This window comes from Myotis daubentonii, chromosome 6 (assembly GCF_963259705.1).
Source record: "Myotis daubentonii chromosome 6, mMyoDau2.1, whole genome shotgun sequence".
In the NCBI taxonomy this organism is placed as follows: domain Eukaryota; kingdom Metazoa; phylum Chordata; class Mammalia; order Chiroptera; family Vespertilionidae; genus Myotis; species Myotis daubentonii.
In genome coordinates, this window is record NC_081845.1 from 30,141,346 (window position 1) to 30,165,362 (window position 24,017).

At 43.1% G+C, this 24,017-nt stretch overlaps 1 protein-coding gene across 8 annotated transcripts in view; it reads left to right on the plus strand.

Annotated features, from left to right (window-relative positions):
• Nucleotides 1-17,674, plus strand: part of STX11 (syntaxin 11) — a 41,591-nt gene extending 23,917 nt beyond the window's left edge. For 3 of the 8 annotated variants that reach the window (XR_009453421.1, XR_009453423.1, XR_009453422.1), the window contains one exon: nucleotides 353-1,607. Coding sequence is in view for 5 of the 8 variants with exons in the window: in XM_059700577.1 (XP_059556560.1) it covers nucleotides 15,485-16,356 (872 nt within the window). In the remaining 3 variants the exon portion in view is untranslated. Of the gene's footprint in view, nucleotides 1-352; nucleotides 1,608-4,497; nucleotides 5,443-15,304 lie in introns of those variants that run through there. The other 5 variants (XM_059700577.1, XM_059700578.1, XM_059700581.1 and 2 more) reach the window with 4 other exon arrangements.
• The last annotated feature ends 6,343 nt before the right edge of the window (nucleotides 17,675-24,017 follow it).

A 24,017-nucleotide genomic window follows, 5' to 3' on the forward strand; every position in this document is an offset into this window, starting at 1 on the left:
CCTCTTTTAAACACTAACCTATTATATCTTTGTGTCATAGTTGGCACCAGTTACTAAAATTAAGAAAATTTTTGCAATTGCACAGAAAACCAATGTTGTATTTCCCTTATTCTCTTGATAGTTCTGTCTTTAAATGTGTTGATATCAGGAAGTTGCCTAAGTCAGTTTTGGTTTCAGCTATGTCTCTGTTTTAAATATTTCAGAAGTCTTTCACATTTCTGAAATTTTCATTTCTTTCTTTAGAAATGCTCTATATAAGCTTTTTTAAACCTAAAACTATTTTGAGGGACTGAGATCATGTCTGTTTTGCTCACTGAGCTAATTTCAACCTCTTATATTGCCTGTTACATAGTAGATACTTACTAAATACTTGTTGGACAAAGATGTCAAAATCAGAAAAATGCCAAGATTGGATATAGAAACAAATGACTCTTTTAATGATGAAACAATACCAGAGAGTAACAAAATGTCTCAAGAAAATGAAATTGGGAAGAAATGTGAGATCAAGAAAGAATTATTATGGTCAATTAAAGAAGAGCCACCTAACAACTGTTAATGTAAGAAACATCCAAACCTGCAAAGAATTTTTGTGAGTTTATTTGAGGCAAAATGTCAACAATTGCCAGGAAGCAGAATCTCAACATATTGAGATAATGCTCCAGAGAATGGCGGTGTTTCACCTTGTTTTATACATTACAATCAAAGGATGAGGTGTAAGTGGGTTACATGAAATCCATTAGTGATAGGTTAGGGAGGCGGAAGAAAGCAAAGTGGGGAAACCTCTGGGATTGGATAAACAGTAAAATAATAGACATATGCTTCTTTTACATAGGTGGGTACAGTATAGTTAACAGGAAAAATTAGCATGATAATAGTAACAATGAGGGAATTTGTGGTCACTGCCTTGGCACCCTGGTACACTGGTTGCGCCCTGAGAGGTCTGGAAAAAGGGAAGTTACAAGTTACCCTGACATTTCAAAGATATCTACACTAATAAAAGAGAAAACATGCAAATTAACTATCACTTCGCCACTCCGCTACACCCACCAGCCAATCAGGAGCGAGTATGCAAATTAACCCAACTAAGATGGTGGCGGCCACAGAGCTGGAGTGAGCAAGAGGCTTGGGTTGCCCCCAGCGATGGAGGAAGCCAAGTTTCCTGCCTGCCGTGGCCGGCCCTGGGCTCTGCTTAAGGCTACAAAGTTTCAATTATAGAAGATAAATAAATCCCAGATACCTGCTTCCAGCCCACCCTGGCCTCCACTCAAGGAGGTGCTGAAAAAAAAAAAAAGAGAGGCTAGGAGCATGGGTCACCAGGGGCCGTGGCCAGCCTGAAAACGGTCATCAGCCCCTCACCCAGGCTGACCAGGCACCCCAGCGGGACCACCCACCCTGATCTGGGACACCCTTCACGGCAAACCAGCAGGCCCCCACCCATGCACCAGGCCTCTATCTGTACTAATAAAAGGGTAATATGCTAATTAGACTGGGAGACCTTCCAGGAGACCTTCCAGATATTCTTCTGGACAAAGCCATGGTGGCGGAGCCAAGGTAGAGGCGGTTAGAGGCCAAGAGGGGAGGGCAGTTGTGGCTGATCAGGCCAGGATGGGACAGCAGTTGTGGGTGATCAGGCTGATGGGGAGTGGGGCCGTTGGGGGTAAGAAGACCAGCAGGGGGGCCAGTTGGGGGCGAGCAGGCCATCAGTGGGGGTCAGTTGGAGGTGATCAGGATGGGGGGGGCAATTTGGAGTGAGCAGTCCAGCAGGGGGGGCAGTTGGTGGCAAGCAGGCTGGCACAGGGGGCAATTGGGGTGATCAGGCTGGCGAGGGGCATTTGGGGGCAAGCAGGCTGGCAGCGGGGGGCAGTTGGGGGCAGGCAGAAGGTTAGGGGCAATCAGGCAGGCAGTCAGGTGAGTTGTTAGGAGCCAGCAGTCCTGGATTGTGAGAGGGTTGTCCGACTGCCAGTTTAGGCCTGATCCCTGTAAACTAGCAGTAGGACATCCTTCGAGGGGTCCCAGATTGGAGAGGGTGCAGGCCGGGCTGAGAGACAACCCTCCCCGCCCTGCACGGATTTCATGCACCGGGCCACTAGTGTTATCATAGTTGGGAAAGACAACAGACAGTCTTAGTTGCGGTAAAGATTGACTTTTGTCAGGAAAGAATCTAGCCTAGGACATGACGACCTGCCATAAACTGCTTTTAGTTTAAAAGTTTTCATTTCAGACCATCCTTTGTGGTTACTTTAGGTCTCTGAGTTTGCAAGGCTGCCAGGCAGGCCTTCCCTGAGCTAGTCAGGTTAGCATGTGGCCCCTTTTCGTCCACACAACCACAGTGTTCAGGATGATGGTGAGACGCCTCCAAGGAAGGTGTTACTGGCTGAATGTAGATTGCTAGTGGTTAGTAACTCTGCCTCCAGAAATGCACCCAGTGTAAAGGATGATTATGGTAAACTAAAGAATATCAACAAATTCAGAAAGGTCGCATCTCCTGGAGTGGGAAAACTTCCACAGATCATTGGAGGATCAGCTCTGATAGCTCATCATGCTCCAAGAATGCAGAATTAGAAGAGTGGTTAAGGCAGGAAATGGAGGTGCAAATTCAACACGCAAAAGAAAAGTCTCTTGCTGATGATCACTTTAGAACCCCAAAGTAAAAAAGAGAAGATAACTAAGGATTTTATAAAGAAGCCACGGAAAAACATTTCCTGTCAAGCATTGCATCCTGTTTCCTCTGGGATACATGCATGTAGTAGATACAAGGAATTTAAATTACAAATATCCTATGGCCTGAATTAGTTAAATAAAACGCACAAAATTCCCTTCTTCTCTCTCCCCCCGCCCCAAACAAAAAAGATTAGCTAGTGAATTTCCTTCTCATATGGTCGAGGTGCTTTTTAAACTGCAGCCACATTGTTTTTCAAATCCAGATGTTTTGAGGGCCCATCTCTTTGGGGGCAGGTCCCAATGGCTGGGGTGGCTGGTGTGGGACACGAATCCCTCACTCCTCAGGGAGATACTGTGTGAAATTTCTCCTCGTTGTGGGTCATCACATCTCTGCCTCACTGAGGCATCTCAATGCGGTCCTTTTATCTTTTGTTGTAGTGGGCTGTTCAGATAGCTTCCAGGCCTTTTTCAGATGGAAATGATTCATATGTAGTTGTTGATTTGGTGTGACCTCGGGAGGAGGTGAATTCAGGATCTTCCTGCACCACCATCTTGAACTGCCTTCGTGACATATTCACTTTGAAATAAAAATTTTCATTATGATATGTGAATTTGTTTTCTTGGACCTCTTTTATACAGTAAATGCAATGCATCCTAACAACTTATACTTTCCCGAGGTTCTGAGTGAATATAGGACATTAATATTCTGTCCATTGAGTTATCAGTAATATAAAAACTGATCATAGAATAGTTGTTTGGTTTTCAGGATAATTTAACATATTTTAAAATATATATACTTTTATTGATTTCAGAGAGGGAGAGAGAGATAGAAACATCAATGATGAGTGAGAATCATTGGTGGGCTGCCTCTTGCATGCCCCACACTGGGGATCCAGCCCTCATCCAGGCATGTGCCCTCACTGGGAATCCAATAGTGACCTCCTGGTTCGTAGGTCGAAGCTCAACCACTGAGCCATGCCGGCTGGGCTCAGGATCATTTTAGATCATATGATCTGCACGTGGTTCCTAAGGAGTAATAGCACCTTCTTCCACACCACATTTGCTTTCAGGAATCATGTCAGTTAACTGAGGAGCAAGATCTATTCCCTATAAAACGGAACAAACCCCACCAACACTAATAGCAAAACCTAACTAATGGAGTGGGGAATGGGGCTTACCTTCTTGAGACGTTGATGAGGGAAACGTTCGATGGGTGTTTATTGAATTAAAATTGTCGATCTGCTCCCAAGAGAAAACCTAGGCACTGACTCTAAACCCTGAACCTTGACGATAGCAGTCCTCAAGCTGGCCTAAGACTTCCAGACTCTTTCTCAGTCCCTGGGGCGGGTGCAATTGCGGAAACCACCTTGAGATTCTTAAACATAAAAGTAAAACATGAAGATTCCCTTCCAGCTTAAAATTCCCTCTCCCATTTCAGCTTGCCTTTGGCAATCCTTTTTACCTATTTTCTCCTGCACAAAAATGTTGGTGGTGGGATAGCACCATGGGACCTGCCCCAGGCCCCTGCATCCCTGAGAGATGCCCCAGCAGGAGAAATGCCAGAGAACTCCTGTGGTTTACCAGGGAGATGTTCTATATTTCATATTATCCTGGTCAGTTCTTCTGAATGCTTGTCTCTTAACTCTTCACAAACTTTAGGATAGAAGAGAGTTTGAAGAATATATAATATACTTGGTCATTGGTTAATATAGAGTAGTATTAGATGATGTGAAATTTTTACTTTTTATGTAAAACAGTTCTGTATCATTTGATTTCTTTTCCTGATCCTTTTTTCCCCCCACAGAGATCATGGCTTGCTATCATACGCAGAAAAAAAAGAGAGATTTTACAAGAACAGAATTAGAAAAAAAGTAATTTAAAATCCCAGATAATATAGTAATGCACAGGTGTTAGTGTTCACTTGTGATTGCAGATGAGACAGGTAATAAACTGTTGGTGGTACATTAATGAGAAAATGCACCAATTATACAGTAGTTACTGAATCTACATTAGTCTTTTGAGCAGAGTAAAATCCCAGAATAGACAGTAATCAGTAGCATATAGAGTGCTTACTCTGCCAGGCAGAGTTCTTGGAACTTTATGTGGACTCTCTCATTTAATTCTCTCCACCATCCTAAGTAGTAGGTATTATACACGGAGAAGATAAGGTGACTACAAAGAAATGTGACCAGCAGAGATCTGAACAGCACTCATCCATTAGGAATGGACCTCTTTCTGCTGGGAACACTGAAACAGCGAGGTCGCCCAGGCTGTCCCAGGGGTGGCAGAGCTGGATTAGACTATCTCCCCAGGCTCAACAGTTGGCCACTCTCTAAGTAGGTGTGGAATTCCAAGCAGATTCTACGACTCTGAATAGAAGTATTCTGCTTGCCTTTCACCTCCTGAACCATTCTAAGGGCCATACTCAACTTCTGAAGGTCTTATTAACTTAGTGCACATCCCACTAATTGATATTCTTTGTAGTATAATAGCAAGAAACAGGTGTGGTCCAGTCCTGGATGACAAAGGAAGGTGTAGAACATGGCAGTGGAGTTGTGTGAGAAGTTGCATTTCGCCGGCCCAGTGTTCTCTATTTTGGTGATCTGTTACACTTAGGGTGATCCACCTCCATTTCAAAACTGGCTCTTCAAGTTTTCAGAACCTCTTATCAGACTGAAACTCAGCCAAGGTTGAAGCTGCCCAGTGTCTCTGTGCCGGCCCACCCCCACTGCTAGAGGACTCCTATTTAGCACAGGCATTATCTGCAGAGCCTGCTTGTGGGTGAGGTCATCTTTTTCTTTTCTTTTCTTCTTTTCTTTTCTTTTCTTTTCTTTTCTTTTCTTTTCTTTTCTTTTCTTTTCTTTTCTTCTTTTCTTTTCTTTTTTTAGCATTGTTCTTTTTTCTTCTTACTGTGGTTATGACCACAATCTTCAAAAGGAAGGGAAGGCTGTCCTCACACATGTTAAGAAATGCAGGCTTCTTTTATGTGCATGCTTTATTGTAACGTTTATATACAACATGAGTAGGATGTTGTAAACATACACTGCATCAAAACCAAGGTATATAATAAGTAGGCCAGGATCATCAAGTGGGTGACGTGCATCAGCAGGACGGTAATTTGGTACGTGCTGCTTATATTTGTGTTTTAAAATGATAGCAATGGACTTTGGTCTTATTTACTTCTTTTAAAAAAAATATTTTTATTGACTTCAGAGAGGAAGGGAGAGATAGAAACATCAATGAATAGAGAGAATCTATTCATTGTCTCCTGCACACCCCCCACTGGGAATCAAGCCAGGTTGCCCTAACTGGGGACTCGAACCATGACCTTCTGGTTCATAGGTCAACCCTCAACCACTGTGCTAAACTGGCTAGACTGTAATTTTGTTTTAAATGCCCGAGAATTTACTTTCCAAAATGATGATTTATCTGTGATCCATGCCATTCTCTTAGGTTTTCCTTAAAGAACACCCATTGTGGGGAATACAGAAACAAAAGAGGGTTGTATCAGTGAGCTTTGTCAGTATAACAAACCACCCCCAAATCATATTGTTATTTCTCATGATCATGAAAATTAAATGAGATAATTCATATAAAGCTTCCACACAGTGCGTGGTAGAGAGTAAGTACTGGGTGGTTCTTTCACTCAGCTCACCTGGGCTCAGTCGCACAGCTGTAGCGGTGGGTCACCTGGCTGCTGGCCTCTCTTTCCTTGTGGTCTTCATCCTCCAGGAGGCTAGCCCTGGCTTCCCACATTGTGGTGTCAGTGTTCCCACTAGTAAGAGAGGGCAAGCCCAGATGTGCGAGTGCTACTCAAGCCTCTGCTGGCACCATGTTTGCTACTGTCCTCTTGGTCAAAGCAAGTTTCATGACCAAACCCAGATTCACAGGGTAGGGGAATTGATAGGAGGTACTGCTAAGAATTTGTGGCCATTTTCTTTGGTAATCAAATATAGTCTGCCTCTGGCAAAATTTCTTCACATTTCTTCTACAAGAAACATATGCTCACCTTTATCCTAGGGTTCCCAGAAGTTTCATCCTATTATGGCTTAGTCTCTTAGTCTGGAGGCTTATCCACGACTTGCATCATTTTGGATCCGGATGGGACACCTCAGACTCAGCTCTTCAGATGGGAGCCTCTTAATCCTGAGACAATGGACTAGAAATAAATGATCTCCTCATACACATCCAACATAAGTGGTGAGGTTGGGAAAGGATTACCAAAATATGTCATCCATTAAAAATAAAGGTGCATGGACAGGATACAAGTAGCAATCACTGGGCCACAGCAATTCTAACCCCCCAGGCAATGGGATTGGAAGGCAGGGTCTTTGGGAGGTGATTAGGTCATGAGGGTAGAGTTCTCACGAGTGGGATTAGTGTCCTTATAAAAGAGGCCCCAAGAGCTTGCTTGCCTCTCCTGCCATGTGAGGACACAGCAAGGAGATGGACATTTATGAATGAGGAAGCAGGTCCTCACTAGATGCAGGACATGAGCATGCTTGCACCCTGCTCTCAGACTTCCAGCTTCCAGAAATGTGAGAAATAACTTTCTGTTTTTATAAGCTATCCAATCTCTGGTATGTTGTTATAGCAGCTCAAATGGACTTAGATGGGAATAAGTTCTCTATAAAATTAAAGACTTCAGAAACCTTTTTTAAGGGAGGTTCAGGGAAAAAAAGCTAGTGTAGCTTTGTGGTTTACAGATGGGCTATCAAATTAGGGGATGGGGCTAATTCCCCATATGGGGGCTGCACAGCACTTAGCTGTAGAGAAGATGTATGGATCAAATAAAGGAACAGCTGCTTTGATTTATAGAGCATTTCTGCAGAATGCATCCAAAAGCATGCTGCTATAAGTAAAACCCAAGCTGCCTACTGCCTGTTTATTGACTGTGCATATTGAACTTCCTTCTCTCTCTCTCTCTTTTTTTTAAAAAAATATATTTTTTATTGGTTTTAGAGAGGAAGGGAGAGGGAGAGAGATAGAAACATCAATGATGAGAATCAGTGATCGCTGCCTCCCTCACACCCCCTACTGGGGACTGAGCCCGCAACCCGGGGCATACGCCCTTGACTGGAATCGAACCTGGGACCCTTCCTTCAGTCTGTAGGTCGATGCTCTATACACTGAGCCAAACCAGCTAGGGCCCTTCTTCTCTTGAGACATTGGCCAAAAATTCTGATTGAGGGGACTGAAAAGTGAAAGTGTCAGGGAGAAACAAATGAGTAGAAGTGATTGAAGAGTGGAGGCTGCTCCTTTTGATTAGACTTTCCCAAAATGCTTTGGAGAAACTCCTTCCTGCATTTTGCTTTAGAAGAGAAACAAGACATATTTTTCACTATTTCTTCTAGCCTTGCACTTTTATAATAATCCATCTCAATTAACACTCTTCAAATTCTCAAGTTGTGCTTTGAGTAAACCCCAAGAAATTAAACTATTAAGTGTATTCTTGCCAATACACTTTAGGATCCAGCACAAGTGTTTTGTTTTGTTTTGAAATTAACTTTGGAGCAGCAAGAAGATAAGACTTTTTTTTCCCCAGCCTGTATTTATTTTTAGAGATTCAAAGAATGATTTTTCCCTCTTAGATGTGTCATTTTTAAAAATAAAAAAATGGAGCAGAACAGTGGGTTTTACTCAGTTGAATGAAATTATTCATCCACTTATGGATCTGAATCAATCTGTTTGGGAAAGAACACTTGTTATCCTTGAAGGATTGTATTACTATGACGTGTCCTGTAAAGTACCACTAAATTATTGTGACACAGGACCTCTGGGATTCCCTGGCCCCTACCAGAGCTTGTGGCGATGGCTGGGCTGGAGGGACTGGATGAGGTGGTAGAGAGAGGTGTATTCAGGTTGACCACATGGGGCTGCACTTGTGCCCGGCACAAGGGTGTCTGGCCACATGGATAAGAGGGTCTGGAGAGCCACCAATGCCCAGTTCACCAGGCTCTGTGCCCTGGGGCAGGGGTGCATCCTCCTGGAGAAAGAGGCACTCTGCTAGCTTTCACAAAGATGTCATGTGGTCGCTACACAAAGGCTCATTAAGGCGCCATATGGAGCAGTGGTGAACCTAGGCATAAAGCCATTCTGATTTGTAAATCATCATTTTCTTTTAACAAGACTTTAAAAATTGGAATAAAATTAGGGGGCATAGGAGAAATAGATGGTAAAATCTGAAAATAAGAACATGGTAACTTCATTTGTGAAGTAGGGGAGACATTGGGAATCTACACTAATAAAAGAGAAAAATGGTAATTGGCGTACAGCGATACCCTTTTCATTGGCTAATCAGGGCTATATGCAAATTAACTGCCAACTAAGATTGGCAGTTAACTGCCAACAAGATGGCGGTTAATTTGCATATGTAGGCACAATGCAGGGAGGCGAAAGGGAAAGCAGGAAGAAGCCCCCTGCCACTGACAGTGATCGGAAACCCAGGGGGGAGCTAAGAGCTGGGGGGGCAGGGCAAAGGCGGCCCTGGGGCCGCCTTTGCCCTGCCCCCCAGCCATGATCGGAGAATCAGGCGCCTTTGCTGCCCTGGCCAGTGATAGCAGGAAGTAGGGGTGGAGCCAGCGATGGGAGCTGGACACGGTCGAAGCTGGCAGTCCCAGGAGCTAGGGGTCCCTTGCCTGGGCCTAAAGCGAAGCCCATGATCGCGGGGCCGCTGCAGCTGCGGGTCCCCGCTGCCTGGGCCGGACGCCTAGGCCAGAGGTGTTAGGCCTGGGCAGGGGCGGAGCCTGCAACCGCGAGGAGCTGGGGGTCCCCTGCCCAGGCCTGACTCCTCTGCCGGAGGCCTCAGGCCTGGTCAAGGGGCCGATCCGGTGATTGGTGATCGGAGGGTGATGAGGGTCAACTCCTCTGGCCGAGGCATCAGGCCTGGGTGGGGGGCGGAGCCGGGGATTGGGGGGATATGATGGTCCCCTTGCCCAGGCCTGAAGCCTGGGTCAGAGGCGTCAAGCTTGGGCGGGGGTTGGAGCAAGCGATCAGAGGGTGATGGGGGTCTATGCCTCTGGCTGAGGCATCAGGCCTGGGCAAGGGGCAGAGCCAGCAATCGGAGGGGTCTGGGGGCAGAACCAGTGATGGGGGGAAATGAGGGTCCCCTGCCCAGGCCTGACGCCTCTGTCAGAGGAGTCAGGCCTGGGCAAGGGGCCGATCCTGCGATTGGAGGGTGATGGGGGTCAATGCCTGAGGGCTCCCAGTATGTGAGAGGGGGCAGGCTGGGCTGAGGGACACTCCCCCCCCACACACACACCCAGTGCACGAATTTCATGCACCGGGCCCCTAGTATATATATAATCTTTTTAGTCACTAATAACTGAATGGTGTGTGTGTGTGTGTGTGTGTGTGTGTGTGTGTGTGTGTGTGTGAATGTGTACTTTAGTTCCTAAATGAAGCAAAAGTCTCTAATACAAAGAAATGTATTAGAGACTACTCACATGTCAGAGGAGTAGTCTTTAATACATTTCTTTGTCATAACTACAAAAAGAAGGCCCTTCCATGCTTTGGGATTTGTTTTCCTCTTGTAATCTACAAATTCCTCTCTATAATAAACCTCACATGACTTGCACCTTGCCCTGCTCTGCATTGTCTGAAGTTTCTCCACTTGTGAAAATATTTTAACTTATTTCTGTGAAACAAGGGAAAGGTTTGTTTCCTGATAGGAAAATTTTGCTTAATACATATATTGCTTAATGTATAATAATGCATGGATTACATAAATAATTCCTTTTAACTTAATTCTCTCTTCAAAGACCTTATCTCCAAATATGATTACATTCTATGTTACTGGGTTTAGGGCTTCAACATATGAATTTGGGGGGGGAGGGGAGTGTGTAATTTAGCTCATAACCATGTAGTAACATTTTTCCCTTATTCTCCTTAGAGTAAGTAGGCACAAAGTCTCTCTTCTCTATGATCAGAGATACGACTATGTGTTGTGTTTCTAACTGCTTTTCTTGGAAGCAAGTAGGGAACAATGACTTCCATGGTTGATCATTGTAGCACCCAGAATTTGGATTATTTATGTAGGTATCACCCCCATTCACTGGTCTTTTGAAGTAAGTACAAACCTGCTTTCTGAACCCCTCTTTCCCTATGTTTGTGAATCTTTCCCTATCAATTGCTTGCTCATCAAGTTGGCCCTAACCTGGGGACTATTATAAGTTGTCTAGAACTGTGTAGCGTTTGTGTATAAAAAGCTACCACAATAACTATCTATGGAATGGGTCATAAATTTCAGTGTGCGTTTGAATAACAGATCATCTTAGTCCTACAGAATCAGAAACTTGAAAAGGCCCAGACATCTGTAATGTTTGTAGTTGTCCCAAAGATGCTGTTGCTTCCTAAAGTCTGAGAGCCACTGTGCTAACCATTTGTCTGTTTCTTTATTTTCTCTTACATCCAATCTTATTGCCCAATGAGAAGGGTTGTGCAATTTCCCCTTCCTTCCCTGAGAGATCTAGTTCTCAGGACAGATGATATGCATGCCTGAAAAGAGAATTAGAAAGCAGAAGCAGATTTCTGGTAGTTGGTTATAATTTTTCTTTGGAATTCTTCATCTCTGTGTGAATCAAAGCAAGATTTATTTTAGCAACTCTATGAATATAACTAGTGTCCAGGTGGATGGATTCATGTACATTGAAAGGAAATTAATTAGTCCCTCCAGTGCAGGGAGCAATGTAGGTGGTCCCAAGTGGTGGCTAGCAGGGCGGGACTGGGCAAAATGGGCCGGACATGCCCTAGAGCCAACCTCCTGGGGTCCCTCCGCAGGCAGCCACACCTGGGCCGGTGCCACAGCTCGAAGGGCATCTGTGGAGTGAACGGGGTCCCTCCAGCAGGTGGGATCCCTCGGCCTGTCCTGCAGGGACCAGCCAAAACTGGCTCTCCGACATCCCCCAAGGGGTCCTGAAGTGCAAGTAGAATTGCAAGGAATGGGCTCCCTCCTCTCTGATTCCAGGGTGCATCACCTGTGAACTGCCGCTGCCAAGTGACCACAGCTCCGCAACTCCTGCGTTGAGCATCTGCCCCCTGGTGGTCAGTGTGCGTCATAGCTACCGGCCAGTCAGCTGGTCAGACGGTTGCTTAGCCTTTTATATATATATAGATTTACTAAAGTTTATTACATTATTCTTTATTACAATGAGACAGGGAGGTCAATGGAATTGTTTGATTTTTCTTTCTAATTTACCATAGTTCGTTCTTCCTCCCTCCCTCCCTCCCTTCCTTCCTTCCTTCCTTCCTTCCTTCCTTCCTTCCTTCCTTCCTTCCTTCCTTCCTACCTTCTTCCTTCCTTCCATCTTTATGTTAATCCTCACCCAAGGATATTTTTCCATTGATTTTTAGAGAGAGTGGAAGAGAGATGGAAAGACAGAGAGAAATATCAATGTGAGAGAAATATCGATTAGTTGCCTCATGCATGCGCCCAGACTAGGACCTGGGCCAGGGAGGGACCTGCAACCAAGGTACATGACCTTCACTGGAATTGAACCCGTGACCCATTCGTCTACAGGCTGATGTTCTATCCACTGAGCCAAACTGGCTAGAGCCCATAGTTCCCTTTTTAGAATCTCACAGTTCAGAATGAAGCTACTGGTTGTGTAGGTTAGTTTGATGTTCTTTCTGTGCCTAGTTCTATACTGTGATATAATTGCAGCAAGGAATATACCTGAACCTTTGGGGGACGTTCTTAGAAACAGCAGCCTCTTTGGTTGACTTTGTTGTAATTTTCCTAATGCTTGCACCTTGGCAACCAGGAGACTCTCTAGGTCAATGGGACCAAGTCATCTAGGGGCTGGACTGGGTTAGAAAGGCAAGGTGAAAGCCACCATCTTCTCTGCACCTCCATAGAGAATCTTTATTCCACATACTCTTCCTTTCTCTCTCCTTACCAGATTATGGAATGAGCCTTTGCATAAGCTTAGGCCAGTGATGGTGAACCTTTTGAGCTCGACGTGTCAGCATTTTGAAAAACCCTAACTTAACTCTGGTGCCGTGTCACATATAGAAATTTTTTGATATTTGCAACCATAGTAAAACAAAGACCTATATTTTTGATATTTATTTTAGATATTTAAATGCCACTTAACAAAGAAAAATCAACCAAAAGAATGAGTTTGCGTGTCACCTCTGACAGGCGTGTCATAGGTTCGCTGTCACTGGCTTAGGCCTTCACCTAATGTAGGACCCATGACTTTATGGTTGTTAGATCTTGAAAAAGAATGACCATCCCTAACATCATCCAAGACCATTTTCTGTATGATTGAAGTGTGCTTTGCTCTTTATTATGTATGAAGTGATTCTTGGTTTTAGGAGAGCAATATAGAGCATGGCCAAGATACAAGGAAGGCATTATCACCTATTCTTGCCTTGTTCATGAAAATGTATCCATTCTCTCTCCCATCTACCTCTTGCATAGTATAATAAATTGGATACTAACTACAACAGATGGATACAGCTCAACTCCATACTAGCTAACTAATGTACTTTCCCCAGATAAGATAGTAACTTGGCTGTAATGCATATGAGCCCCCCAGCCCAGAGGACTTGTGTTGGGAAGAGGAGTCCCCATAACATCTGGCTTTGAAAACCAGTGAGGATTACAGCTGAAAGAATTGAAGGGTTGTGGAAGACCAAGATATTATTCTTAAAGGACTCAACCACGAGCTTGCTCACGCTGAGCTCCAGTGCAGAAGCAGCAGTTGGAGAAGTGCCCAGGTCATACAGGGAGAAATTTAATTGACTAACCCTAGGGCAGGGATGGAGGGGCAGGGATGTCTGGTAAATCTCTCTGGGGATGGAAATTTTGGCAGATGCCACTGTTCCATTGTTATGCTCTCCTTCCACCTGGCTGGCCCAGATCTGTCACTCTCCAATAACCTGGCTAACACCGTTTGCCCTGGCATGGCATTCCTCAGAGATCCTCCCCTGCCCAACCTGCTTACCCTGGCAGAAGTTCATCCCAAGCATGCTCCTGACCCTCCAAATAGGTGGAGGCCGGCCTTGGCTCACAGTACAGTCTTTCCCAAGCACTCTCAAGCTGGCATAAGCAGCGACCAGCCTCGGCTCACATTGAAGCTGCTACCAGGCAGTGCCAAGGCCAGCACAAGTGGCAGCCAGCCTCAGCTTGAATCGTGGCCTTTCCCAAGAGGCCACAAGGCTGGCACCTGCAGTGGCTGGCCTTGGCTTGTTTACTAGCTCCCACCAAGCGGTTGCAGGCCAGTCTCAGCCTGCACTGGAGTCCCTCCCAAGAGGCTCCAGACCTGACATGTCCTTGGTTAACAGGGCAGTCTTTCATGACTCACTTTTGTACATTTGCTGAAGATAGTTGAGTATTGTGGTTAAGTGGAGTACTCTGGAGCCCAAATGTTTACTTATTGGTGACCTTGGATAAGTTCTTTAATCTTCCTATGCTCAACTTATGAACTCTGATCATGACAATGCCTACTTCATTAAGTCTGTATGAAGATTAAAGAGTGTATCACATGAAAAGTGCCTAGAAATTGGTTACTGGCCCTACATAATAGCTACTTTTATGGAAAATAATATGGACATAGAAAGCATTATTTTGCCTTGCTAAATGAGGAAATGATCACAACAACCTTTATAAAAATGGGAATTCTACTTGAGCTGCCAACTTGTTTCAAAAAGCAATTAAAAGTGGGCAAATATTGCTGCTGTGTGATGGATAAATGGGAGTGTGTGTTATCATTGCTACTTAGCTGGTGTAGGATTGAAATTTTCCATGTAATCTTTTGTTTTTAAAGCAGCTTTGTTAATGATGCTTCCCACTAGAGACCTTGGAGGAAACTGTGTGTCTTTCATTACTGATTCTTTATCTGGCTTGTGCTATGTGATTCCTGCCTAAATAGATATCGTATTTCTGCTCACCTCTCTTATTTATTAAAATTGCATTAAACACTTAACTATTTCCTTATCTCCTTTACTTTTAATATCTTCCATGAGTGTATATTTTGGTTTTCTTCCTTGAACAAGCACTTAACCTGAAGTATGTTAGTTATGCCCAAATTAATGATATTGGGCAGAGGAACAAGGGAATTTCAACTTCCAAATTTTATACTTCCTTATTAGATTTTTGTCTTTGTGTATTTTGTTGTTGTTTCACTTCAAGCATGTTTTACTTTTATAACATTTTTAAAAGAAAAAAATTTAAATCATGATTTATATAGTCACTATTTAAAGAATCATTATGATGAACAGGACTGAGACTGAAATAGACACAAAACAGACATTTAGACTTGGCCCCAAAGCCTTCTAAATTGACTCTCTTGATTTAAAATCACAATCTTTGCAAATATTTTTTTTTTCTGTGTCTGTTTTGATTTGCAATTATTGGAGAACTTAAAAGCAAGAAAAAGATTGGTTCCCAATGCAATCTACAATTTTACATTGCCGATGGAATCCTGGGCACCTGTAATATTGAACTGCAGAGACCTACAGGGTATAAAATACAACTGTGTTCATGACTCTTAGTCATAGTCGTCCTTTACTTGTAAGCAAAATGTCATAGAACTGTTAGCTCATTTTAGTGCATTTATTATACCCAGAAATAAAGAATTGGGAGTGCTGAGCAAAATGTTTCTTTATTTTTTAAAAGATTTTAAATTGATTTTTAAAGAGAGAGAACAGGAGAGGAAGAGAGAAACGTCAATGCAACTGGGCATGTGCCTTGACCAGAACGAACCTGGCAACCGTTCCCTGCACGGGATAATGCCCAACCAACTGGACCACACCAGCCAGGCTAGAATACTTTATTGCTCTCACTAGAAGAATTTAACTTTGGTATCTCTTCCTGCAGGCAACATGAAGGACCGGCTAGCAGAACTTCTGGAGTTAACCAAGCAGTATGACCAGCAGCTCTCCGACGACGGGGACGATGAATTGGACTCGCCCCACGAGGACTTCGTGTTCGAGACAGACCACATCCTGGAGTCCTTGTACCGAGACATCAAGGGCCTTCAGGATGAAAACCAGCAGTTGCTGATCGACGTGAAGCGGCTGGGAAAGCAGAACGCCCGCTTCCTCACGTCCATGCGGCGTCTCAGCAGCATCAAGCGCGACACCAACTCAATCGCCAAGGACATCAAGGCCCGCGGCGAGAGCATCCACCGCAAGCTGCGCGCCATGAAGGTGCTGAGCGAGGCGGCCGAGGCCCAGCACGGACCCAACTCGGCGGTGGCGCGCATCTCCCGCGCGCAGTACAGCGCGCTCACCCGCACCTTCCAGCGCGCCATGCACGAGTACAACCAGGCCGAGATGAAGCAGCGCGACAACTGCAAGATCCGCATCCAGCGCCAGCTGGAGATCATGGGCAAGGACGTGTCGGGCGAGCAGATCGAGGACATGTTCGAGCAGGGCAAGTGGGACGTGTTCTCAGAGAACCTGCTGGCCGACGTGAAGGGCGCGCGGGCGGCCCTCAACGAGATTGAGAGCCGCCACCGCGAGCTGCTGAAGCTGGAGAGCCGCATCCGTGATGTGCACGAGCTTTTCCTGCAGATGGCGGTGCTGGTGGAGGAGCAGGCCGACACCCTGAACGTCATCGAGCTCAACGTGGAGAAGACCGTGGACTACACTGGTCAGGCCAAGGCGCAGGTGCGCAAGACCTTGCAGTACAAGAAGAAGAACCCCTGCCGGACCATCTGCTGCTTCTGCTGCCCCTGCGTCAACTAGCAGGCTGGCCTGGGACTCCGCACCCCCTCTCAACGGGAATGGCCTGGGAAGCGCACTGGGAAAGATTTGGGGGCTCCCTTCACCTGGGCGAGTTGTCCCAACTCCTACGGACCTCCGTTTTTAGAGAAAGAAGAAACTCGAGATCCAAAAATTCCAACCCAGCCCATGCTTGGGACTATAGTGGATGCCTTCCGATGTTTCTGCAGTAAGGACAGAGATACCCTGAAGTTGTGTGAGGTCGTTATATGGCAAATTGCATCCTTGCCCTCTTAACAGAAGCCACATAAAGAACTGACTAGCGAACTGGAGGGTACATGTGCCAGGCATGTTTCCTAATGAAATTCTAGGAGGAAGTCAATTCCGCATTGGCTAATAGTATGAACTCATCAAAACAAATTCATACCCTCTCCTGAAAGTACCTTGGTTGGTTCTGTTCAATTTCACGTCTTTCATTTCCACTCCTCATCTGGTTTATGCTGTGTGATTCCTGTCTAGAAGTATACCTATTTCCTTCCTGCTCACCTCCATATTAAAATCACATTTAACACTCACTATTTTCTTATCTCTTTACTTTGAATATCTTCCATCAGAATATAGTTGGGATTTTTCCCCCCAAAATATTTTTAAGCACTGAGTATTGAACAAGCCCTGAAATTGATGTGTGTATCAGTCACATTTTATATATTTTTCATAAGTAAAAATAATTTAAAATTTATCTTTTTTTACTTGATTGTTACAAATGCACATATACATATGTAAATTGTGAAGTACTAATATTCACTAACATGTACATAATGACTAATTGTTTTTCATTTTACTTTTGTAAATATAAACTATAACTATCAGAAAAAACACTTTTACTGGTTATTGGTGTTGGTTGTCTTGTTTTGAGTTTATCTCATTCCCATCTGCATATCCAGTCCAATTTGGGCAGGAACTTTATTTTGAACAACTCTGTGTCAGTTATAGTGATAAAGACAGATGTCAACAGCTGAAAATAAATCCAGAACTAGATAATAAAATAAATTTCTTGGAAATATTACTTTTGTTTTACTGTGGACCATTCCTTTCATGCATTTAAATGGAGTAATTTAAATTAAAATATTTCTTTTTAAATTAGTTTAATAAACATTACATTATCATTTTCCCTTTTATGTATTTGTACCTTAGTTTACTTTCTCAATTATTGTGTTGAAAATTCTTGTAGCTTCTTAAAGTTGCAACATCTGGATGGAACTCTGAATAGCGGAAAAAGAAAAAATGAAAAAGCATTCATATGGGAGTGTGTCTTCCTTTCTCTCCTAAGTTACTTACAACAGTTTAGCAAAATCATCATGTTTTAAGGATTTGCTTTCATTTGCAAACTTTGGAATGTCCTTAAACCCACATTCACCGTGCTTCCGGTCTTCCTCCTGAGTCAACTCTGAACTCTTTCTACTCATTATTTAATAAATGAGAATTTATTCAGCTGCCATAATTCTCAGGTCCTTCAGACAGGGACATTTTAAAAGGAGTAGAACGAAGAATGTGTGAACTCTGTAACCCGCTGACTAAACTGCTTACGACCGTGAAAATCTACCCCTGCACCTAATTTTAATTTCATGCTTAAATATGAGAATTGTGGAAACCAAGTCCCACCAGGCTCTTCTCAGATTTCTCACAAATTCTTTCTCAGCTAACTCCAGGGATGTTTCACCTGTGGCCGAACTTGGTCTAATTCCCTTTCCCTAAAAAATAAGTCTTCTTCATACAGCTCCATTGTCTTTCGTGGAAGAGAAGAGATGTGGAGAATACAGACCACCAGCTAGTTTGCACAAGAGAGAATAATTCATGCATTTGACTTGTTTAAACCCATAAAGCATTTTCTTTGCTTAGAACCATTCATAAAAATAAAGGCGTTTGCAGGCTCCATGTACTTTTGAGTTCCCCATATTTCACATTGAAGAATTAGGTAAGAACTGCACTTTAATATACTAAGAGATTACTTACCCCTTGCCTAGGAAAAGGTAAGAATTTTTCTTTCTGCTTTTTAGTAACCATGTGGGTGTGACAGTGGCTAAGAGCCCAGATTCAGGACCCCACTCACTGTCTTTGCCTCATGTTAGCTGTATGACTTGGCATGCTACTTAACCTCTGTGCCTCAGTTTCCTCATCTGTAAAATTGACACACCCTACCTCGTAGAGTTGTTTGAAGAAATAAAATGATTAAATATGTAAAAGCACTTAGAAAGCACCTGGCATATGCTACATGCTATGTTTATTATTGTTATTAAATAATTTTCTCGAGGACTTGAGTAAATAAATAGTTATTAGCGTCTGAGGAAAAATAAACACTTACTCTTCTGTTAAGTCTTTTGAAAAATGGAATAAGGAAACCAAGACCCTATCTTCTTTGACTATGAGGCCTTTTTTTTTCTACAATGAAAAAACTATTTTTCACAGTGGCATTTCTATTCCTTCTTATATCCATACATGTCCTGGAAAAGAAATTCAATGTTCCATTCAAAAAAGTGGAGCAGAAAGCAGCTGTTCTGCTCAATTTGGCAAGTGCTTTCCCCCGATTCTTCCCAAGCTGTGAGTCCCAAAGCCCCAGAAGGAGCTCAGCTGTGGAGGCCCATCACAACAGACCGAGGGGAAGGGACCTGGTGGCTTTTCCCACATCCTGCCCTGTTTTCCCCAAAGCCGTTCTTGGCTCTGACTGCCACGCCACGCAGGGGGGAAAATGCTGGCTTTCTGTGCAGGAAAGGGTCCTCCAGCGCCACCCAGAGATGCTGTATGTTGATTTCCCCAATCTTATGATGCTCTGAAGAGTGACTTTGGTCAAAAAGACTTTGTGGTAAATCTGCAAAATTCATACACTAATGTCATTTCATGTACAAAATGAAGGAACCCACCACAAAGAACAGTAGCGCCTTCAGGGACTGAAGGTGGAAATCTTTTAAAGCTATTTTAACATAGGCCATGACTACTTCCAACTAACCAAATGCCGCACTTTCCAGCCACAACTATAGGTTATAGGTGGTGACAACTCCAGAAACATCAGGGATAGGAGTGGTGCTCCCCTAGGAATCAGTATCTAGCATAATCTGAAGGACAGTTTTGTTTTTTTAAATATGTTTTCATTGATTTTTAGAGAAAGAAGAGGGAGAGGGATAGATGGAAACATCGATGAGAGAGAAACATCACCAGTTCGCTGCTTCCTGCATGCTCCCTACTGAGGAGGACACCCGTAACTCCAGCCTGTGCCCTCACCAGGAAGTGAACTGGTAACTCTTGGTTCCTGGGTTGATGCTCAACCACTGAGCCATACAGGCTGGGCTGAATTACAGTTTTTTTAAAAAAATATTTTTTTTATTGATTTCAGAGAGGAAGGGAGAGGGAGAGAGAGATGGAAACATCAATGATGAGAGAGAATCATTGATTGGCTGCCTCCTGCACACCCCACACTGGGGACCGAACCTGCAACCCTGGCATCTTCCCTTGATTGGAATCGAACCTGGGACCCTTCAGTCAGCAGGCTGATGCTTATCCACTGAGCCATAGCAGCCAGGGCTGAATTACAGGTTTTTAAAAGCCGATCAATGATTTTAAAATGTTTGAACTATGACATCATGGGAGGAAGTTTCTGTCCTTTCAAGATAATGACTTGGAGAAAGAGTAGTGTTCCTGTACTAATGCTTTATGTTTATTTAAAAACAGTCCCAATGCTTTATGGTTAACAGTTAGTTAAATGTCATATGCAAATATTTTTCAGGCTCTACAATATAAAGTTCTGATCTTGATGGGAAACTATTAAAGACTGTGGATAGATTAAAAATAATAAAATAGGGCGTGTGTAGTCTTAGACTTTACGTATTAATCCTGTCATTCTATTTACTATCATCAGACATAATTTCTACTCCTCTCTTTGAAATATGCCAAGTCTCTCTATCTGCAGGATGCAATTCCCTCATTTATAATCAAGAGGATAGTTTGAAACATCCAGTAGTAATCAGAGTAACAGTGGACTTAACTTTTGATAGCAAAATTGAAAATCATTGCAATTAATGAAATGGGACTATTAGAAATGGAAAGTGAATAAGATCTAGAATGTAACTTCACCAACACATAACTATTGAGCATCTTTATTATCAACACGTGTTAAGAATAGACAAGGTATTCTTTTGTTGTAAAGATTTTACATTTGCTAGCGAGAAAGAAGGCTTTCTGAACTGCTAATCTGGGTGATACTACACAGGATGCTTTAAAACCAGTGATATCCTGACAGATGAGGAGTGAGAGACAAGTCCCATCATAATTTTTTTTAATTCCTGGTGTTTATTTTAAAAGTATTCTTTAGGGACTCTTTCCCGCTCCCCATGTGGGAGTCTGTACTTGTTCTTCAATAAATTTCCATCTTTGCAAAAAAAAAAAGTATTCTTTATACCCTTTTTAATTGTAAGCATCCTTAGCTACTCGGACTATATATATATATATATATATATATATATATATATATATATATAAACATTTTCATAGTTCTATAGCCATTTCTTTAGACATATTCCTCCCTCTATACCCTAGTATCCCATAATATTTTATAGTGGGTAAAAATAACAGAGCATGATATATATATATATATATATATATATATATATATATATATATATATCTCCTTATTTCTATTTTCGAATAGGCTCAGTTACTAATATTTGCACATGACCAGTTTAGCTATCCCAAACAGAAAAGCACTTGAAGCTGTGTAATAGGAACATACATGTAATGCATGTGTTCCTTGTTGGCATTTTTTGAAGAGATGAAAACCAAGAACCCAGTCCTCTAATATCTGACAATAGTTATGTACTTCTATGTGTCTGTTTCTTACTCTCACATTACTAAGCTTCCTCGCTAGGAATGTTCACGTCAACATCAATCTAGAAGCATAAATTGCATGAAGAGACAGAGAATGTACATTTTCTTTGACTAATCTCTGTAACGTTAATAAAACATGTTCTTTTCTTGAACTTCTGACTCTACATTCCTCACCTCCGCCTACCTTTAGCTCTTCCTCCTCAGTCTTCTTTGCATATTCCTCTCCCTCTTCCCAGTCCTCACTGCTGAGTTTGTATTCAAGGCCTTTTCTCAGCCTACCTGATTTCCCCAGGCTATTCCTCTCACTCCCAGAGTTTCAAATACCGTTTATGCTGATGGCTTCCAGATCGGTATCTCAAGCCCTGATTTCTCAGCTGAGACTTGGATCTGTACCTCCCACTGTCTATCAAACAACTGCAACTAAATGTCCCACCAGCACTTTTAATGCTACAGAACCCACCTTTTCCCCCACCCACAGCTCCTGTTCACACTATCTTGCAAATGGCACCACCCACTGCTCTCTAACCCCTCTGCCCGACCAGCACTGCTCCTGAGGTGCATTCTCCTGGCCAGCATCATCCCTCTCTTCACTGAGCAACCTGTGCTTCCTCTGCTATACTGCTTTTTTATTAAATTTATTGGGGTGACCTTAGTTATTAAAACTATATAGATTTCAAATACATAATTCTCTGATTCATTATCTGCATATTGCATTGTGTGCCCACCGCCCAAGGTCAAATCTTGTTTCCCCACCATATATTTGGCCCCCTTTACTCTTTACGCCCTACCCCCTTCCCACTGGTAACCATCACATTGTCTGTGTCTATGAGGTTTTTTTTGTTTGTTTGTCTTGTTTGTTCATTTCTTTCAGTTTTTTTTGAAAGGTATGATCTAAACATTTATTATCTGAAAACCTTGGTTTTAAAATGAGTCAGAGTTCTTTTCATAGATGTTTGTTGAAGATGAAACATACTTGCAAAAGCATCAGAGTAAAACAATGACTGTCTGTAGATGACAAAATATAAAATGACATGGTTATAGATCTGATTATAATCTGACCAAGAACTTTGCTTTTCTCTAACATAGAACATTTTAAGATAGAAATAATTACAAATGAATATTGTACCAGGACTTGGTAGACTCTTGGAGTTTTTATGTAACCTCCAATCTATATATATATAAAAGCCTAATATGCAGTGTCCCTCTCGAAAGTTTGACCGGGAGACCAGGAGTTCGATCGCTCACTGTGACATGTGCTGACCACCAGGGGGCGGCACAGAATGAAGGAAGGCTCCAACCGGCAGCCAGAAGGCCCCAATCGGCCCTGATCGCTGGCCGGGCTTAGGGACCCTGCCAGTGCATGAATTTTGTGCGCTGGGCCTCTAGTATATAATATCCATTTAGTAATAAGAATATAGATGTACACAAATATAGCACTACTATTTTCTTTTTAAAATATATTTTATTGATTTTTTTACAGAGAGAAAGGTAGAGGGATAGTTAGAAACATCAATGAGAGAGAAACATCGATCAGCTGCCTCCTGCACACTCCCCACTGGGTATGTGCCCGCAACCAAGGTACATGCCCTTGGCCGGAATCAAACCTGGGACCGGTAAGTCTGCAGGCTGATGCTCTATCTACTGAGCCAAACCGGTTAGGGCAGCACTACTATTTTCTTAGTTGACAAAGCTTCCTGTGCAATTCAAGCATATCAAGTAGGCCTAATTAGTTCAAAACCTCTTCCTTACAGTGAAAAAACAAATCCTTTTGTCACCAGAAAGGGACCAGGCCTCTGGCTGGCCGGTAGCATGTGGGTTCTTGAGTTTGTGCAGGAAAGACTTCACAATATGGGTCCAGGTGATTCTGAGAGGACATTTCTTAAAGCTGGGACAGTGAAATAAAGAACTGCCTTAGGGTAGAAAAAGCTTAGGAGAGAGCCTAGGGCCTAGTCAGTGCTCTGCTTTGGCTCCCGAGAAATGTTATAGGAAAGAAGTGAGCCAAGGCGGAGCTGCTGTTGGCTCACTGAAACGTCAGATAAAAGGGGGCTGTGGAGACAGGTTCGGCGTGGGACGAGCTGCCTCTGCTCATTGTTCCCCTGGTTGCAAGCCTCCTGGGGACCCTTAGAGTTCAGGGGAGAAAAGTAAAGATGCACGCCTGAGAGGGAAGAAAGGTGTAGGCGTGCTCCAGAGAGAGCCCACTGTTGCTTTCAGTTGTATATTCCACATGTGAGTGAAAACATATGGTTCTTGACTTTTCCTGTCTTATTTCACTTAGCATGGTATTCTCAAGATCCACTCATGTTACAAATGGCAGTATTTCATCTTTACTTATGGCTGAGTAGTATTCCATTGTCTCTGTGTACCACCTCTTCTTTATTCAATCCTCTTTGGTTGTTTCCACGTTGCTTTTTTATTTTTAAGGGCAACCAATAGCATCTTATTTGTGTGTTTTTTTTATCTTAGCATTTTGCATAGTATTTTTTTTTGCATAGTATCTTTTATTTAAAAGTTATTCAAATGTTGGTGGTTTAAATGCAGAATTAGAGATATGCAGAACTTGTTTACTGTGATGTCTACCTTTTAAAAAGTGTTTATTTTACAGTAAAAAGCCCAATATCTAGTCTTCCCTCCTAGTAGAGGTGTGTGTTGGGCCCAGTGTGGGGGGGCAATGTCTCAAAAGCATGACCCAGGGGGTGGAACTTGGTGAGGGGAAGAGAGATGTGATTGGAGAAGAAGCTACTTGGACTGAAGCAGACCATCCAAGAGAATGGTCAATCTGAAAAGGCTAAGCAGTGAGACAACGAAGGCTT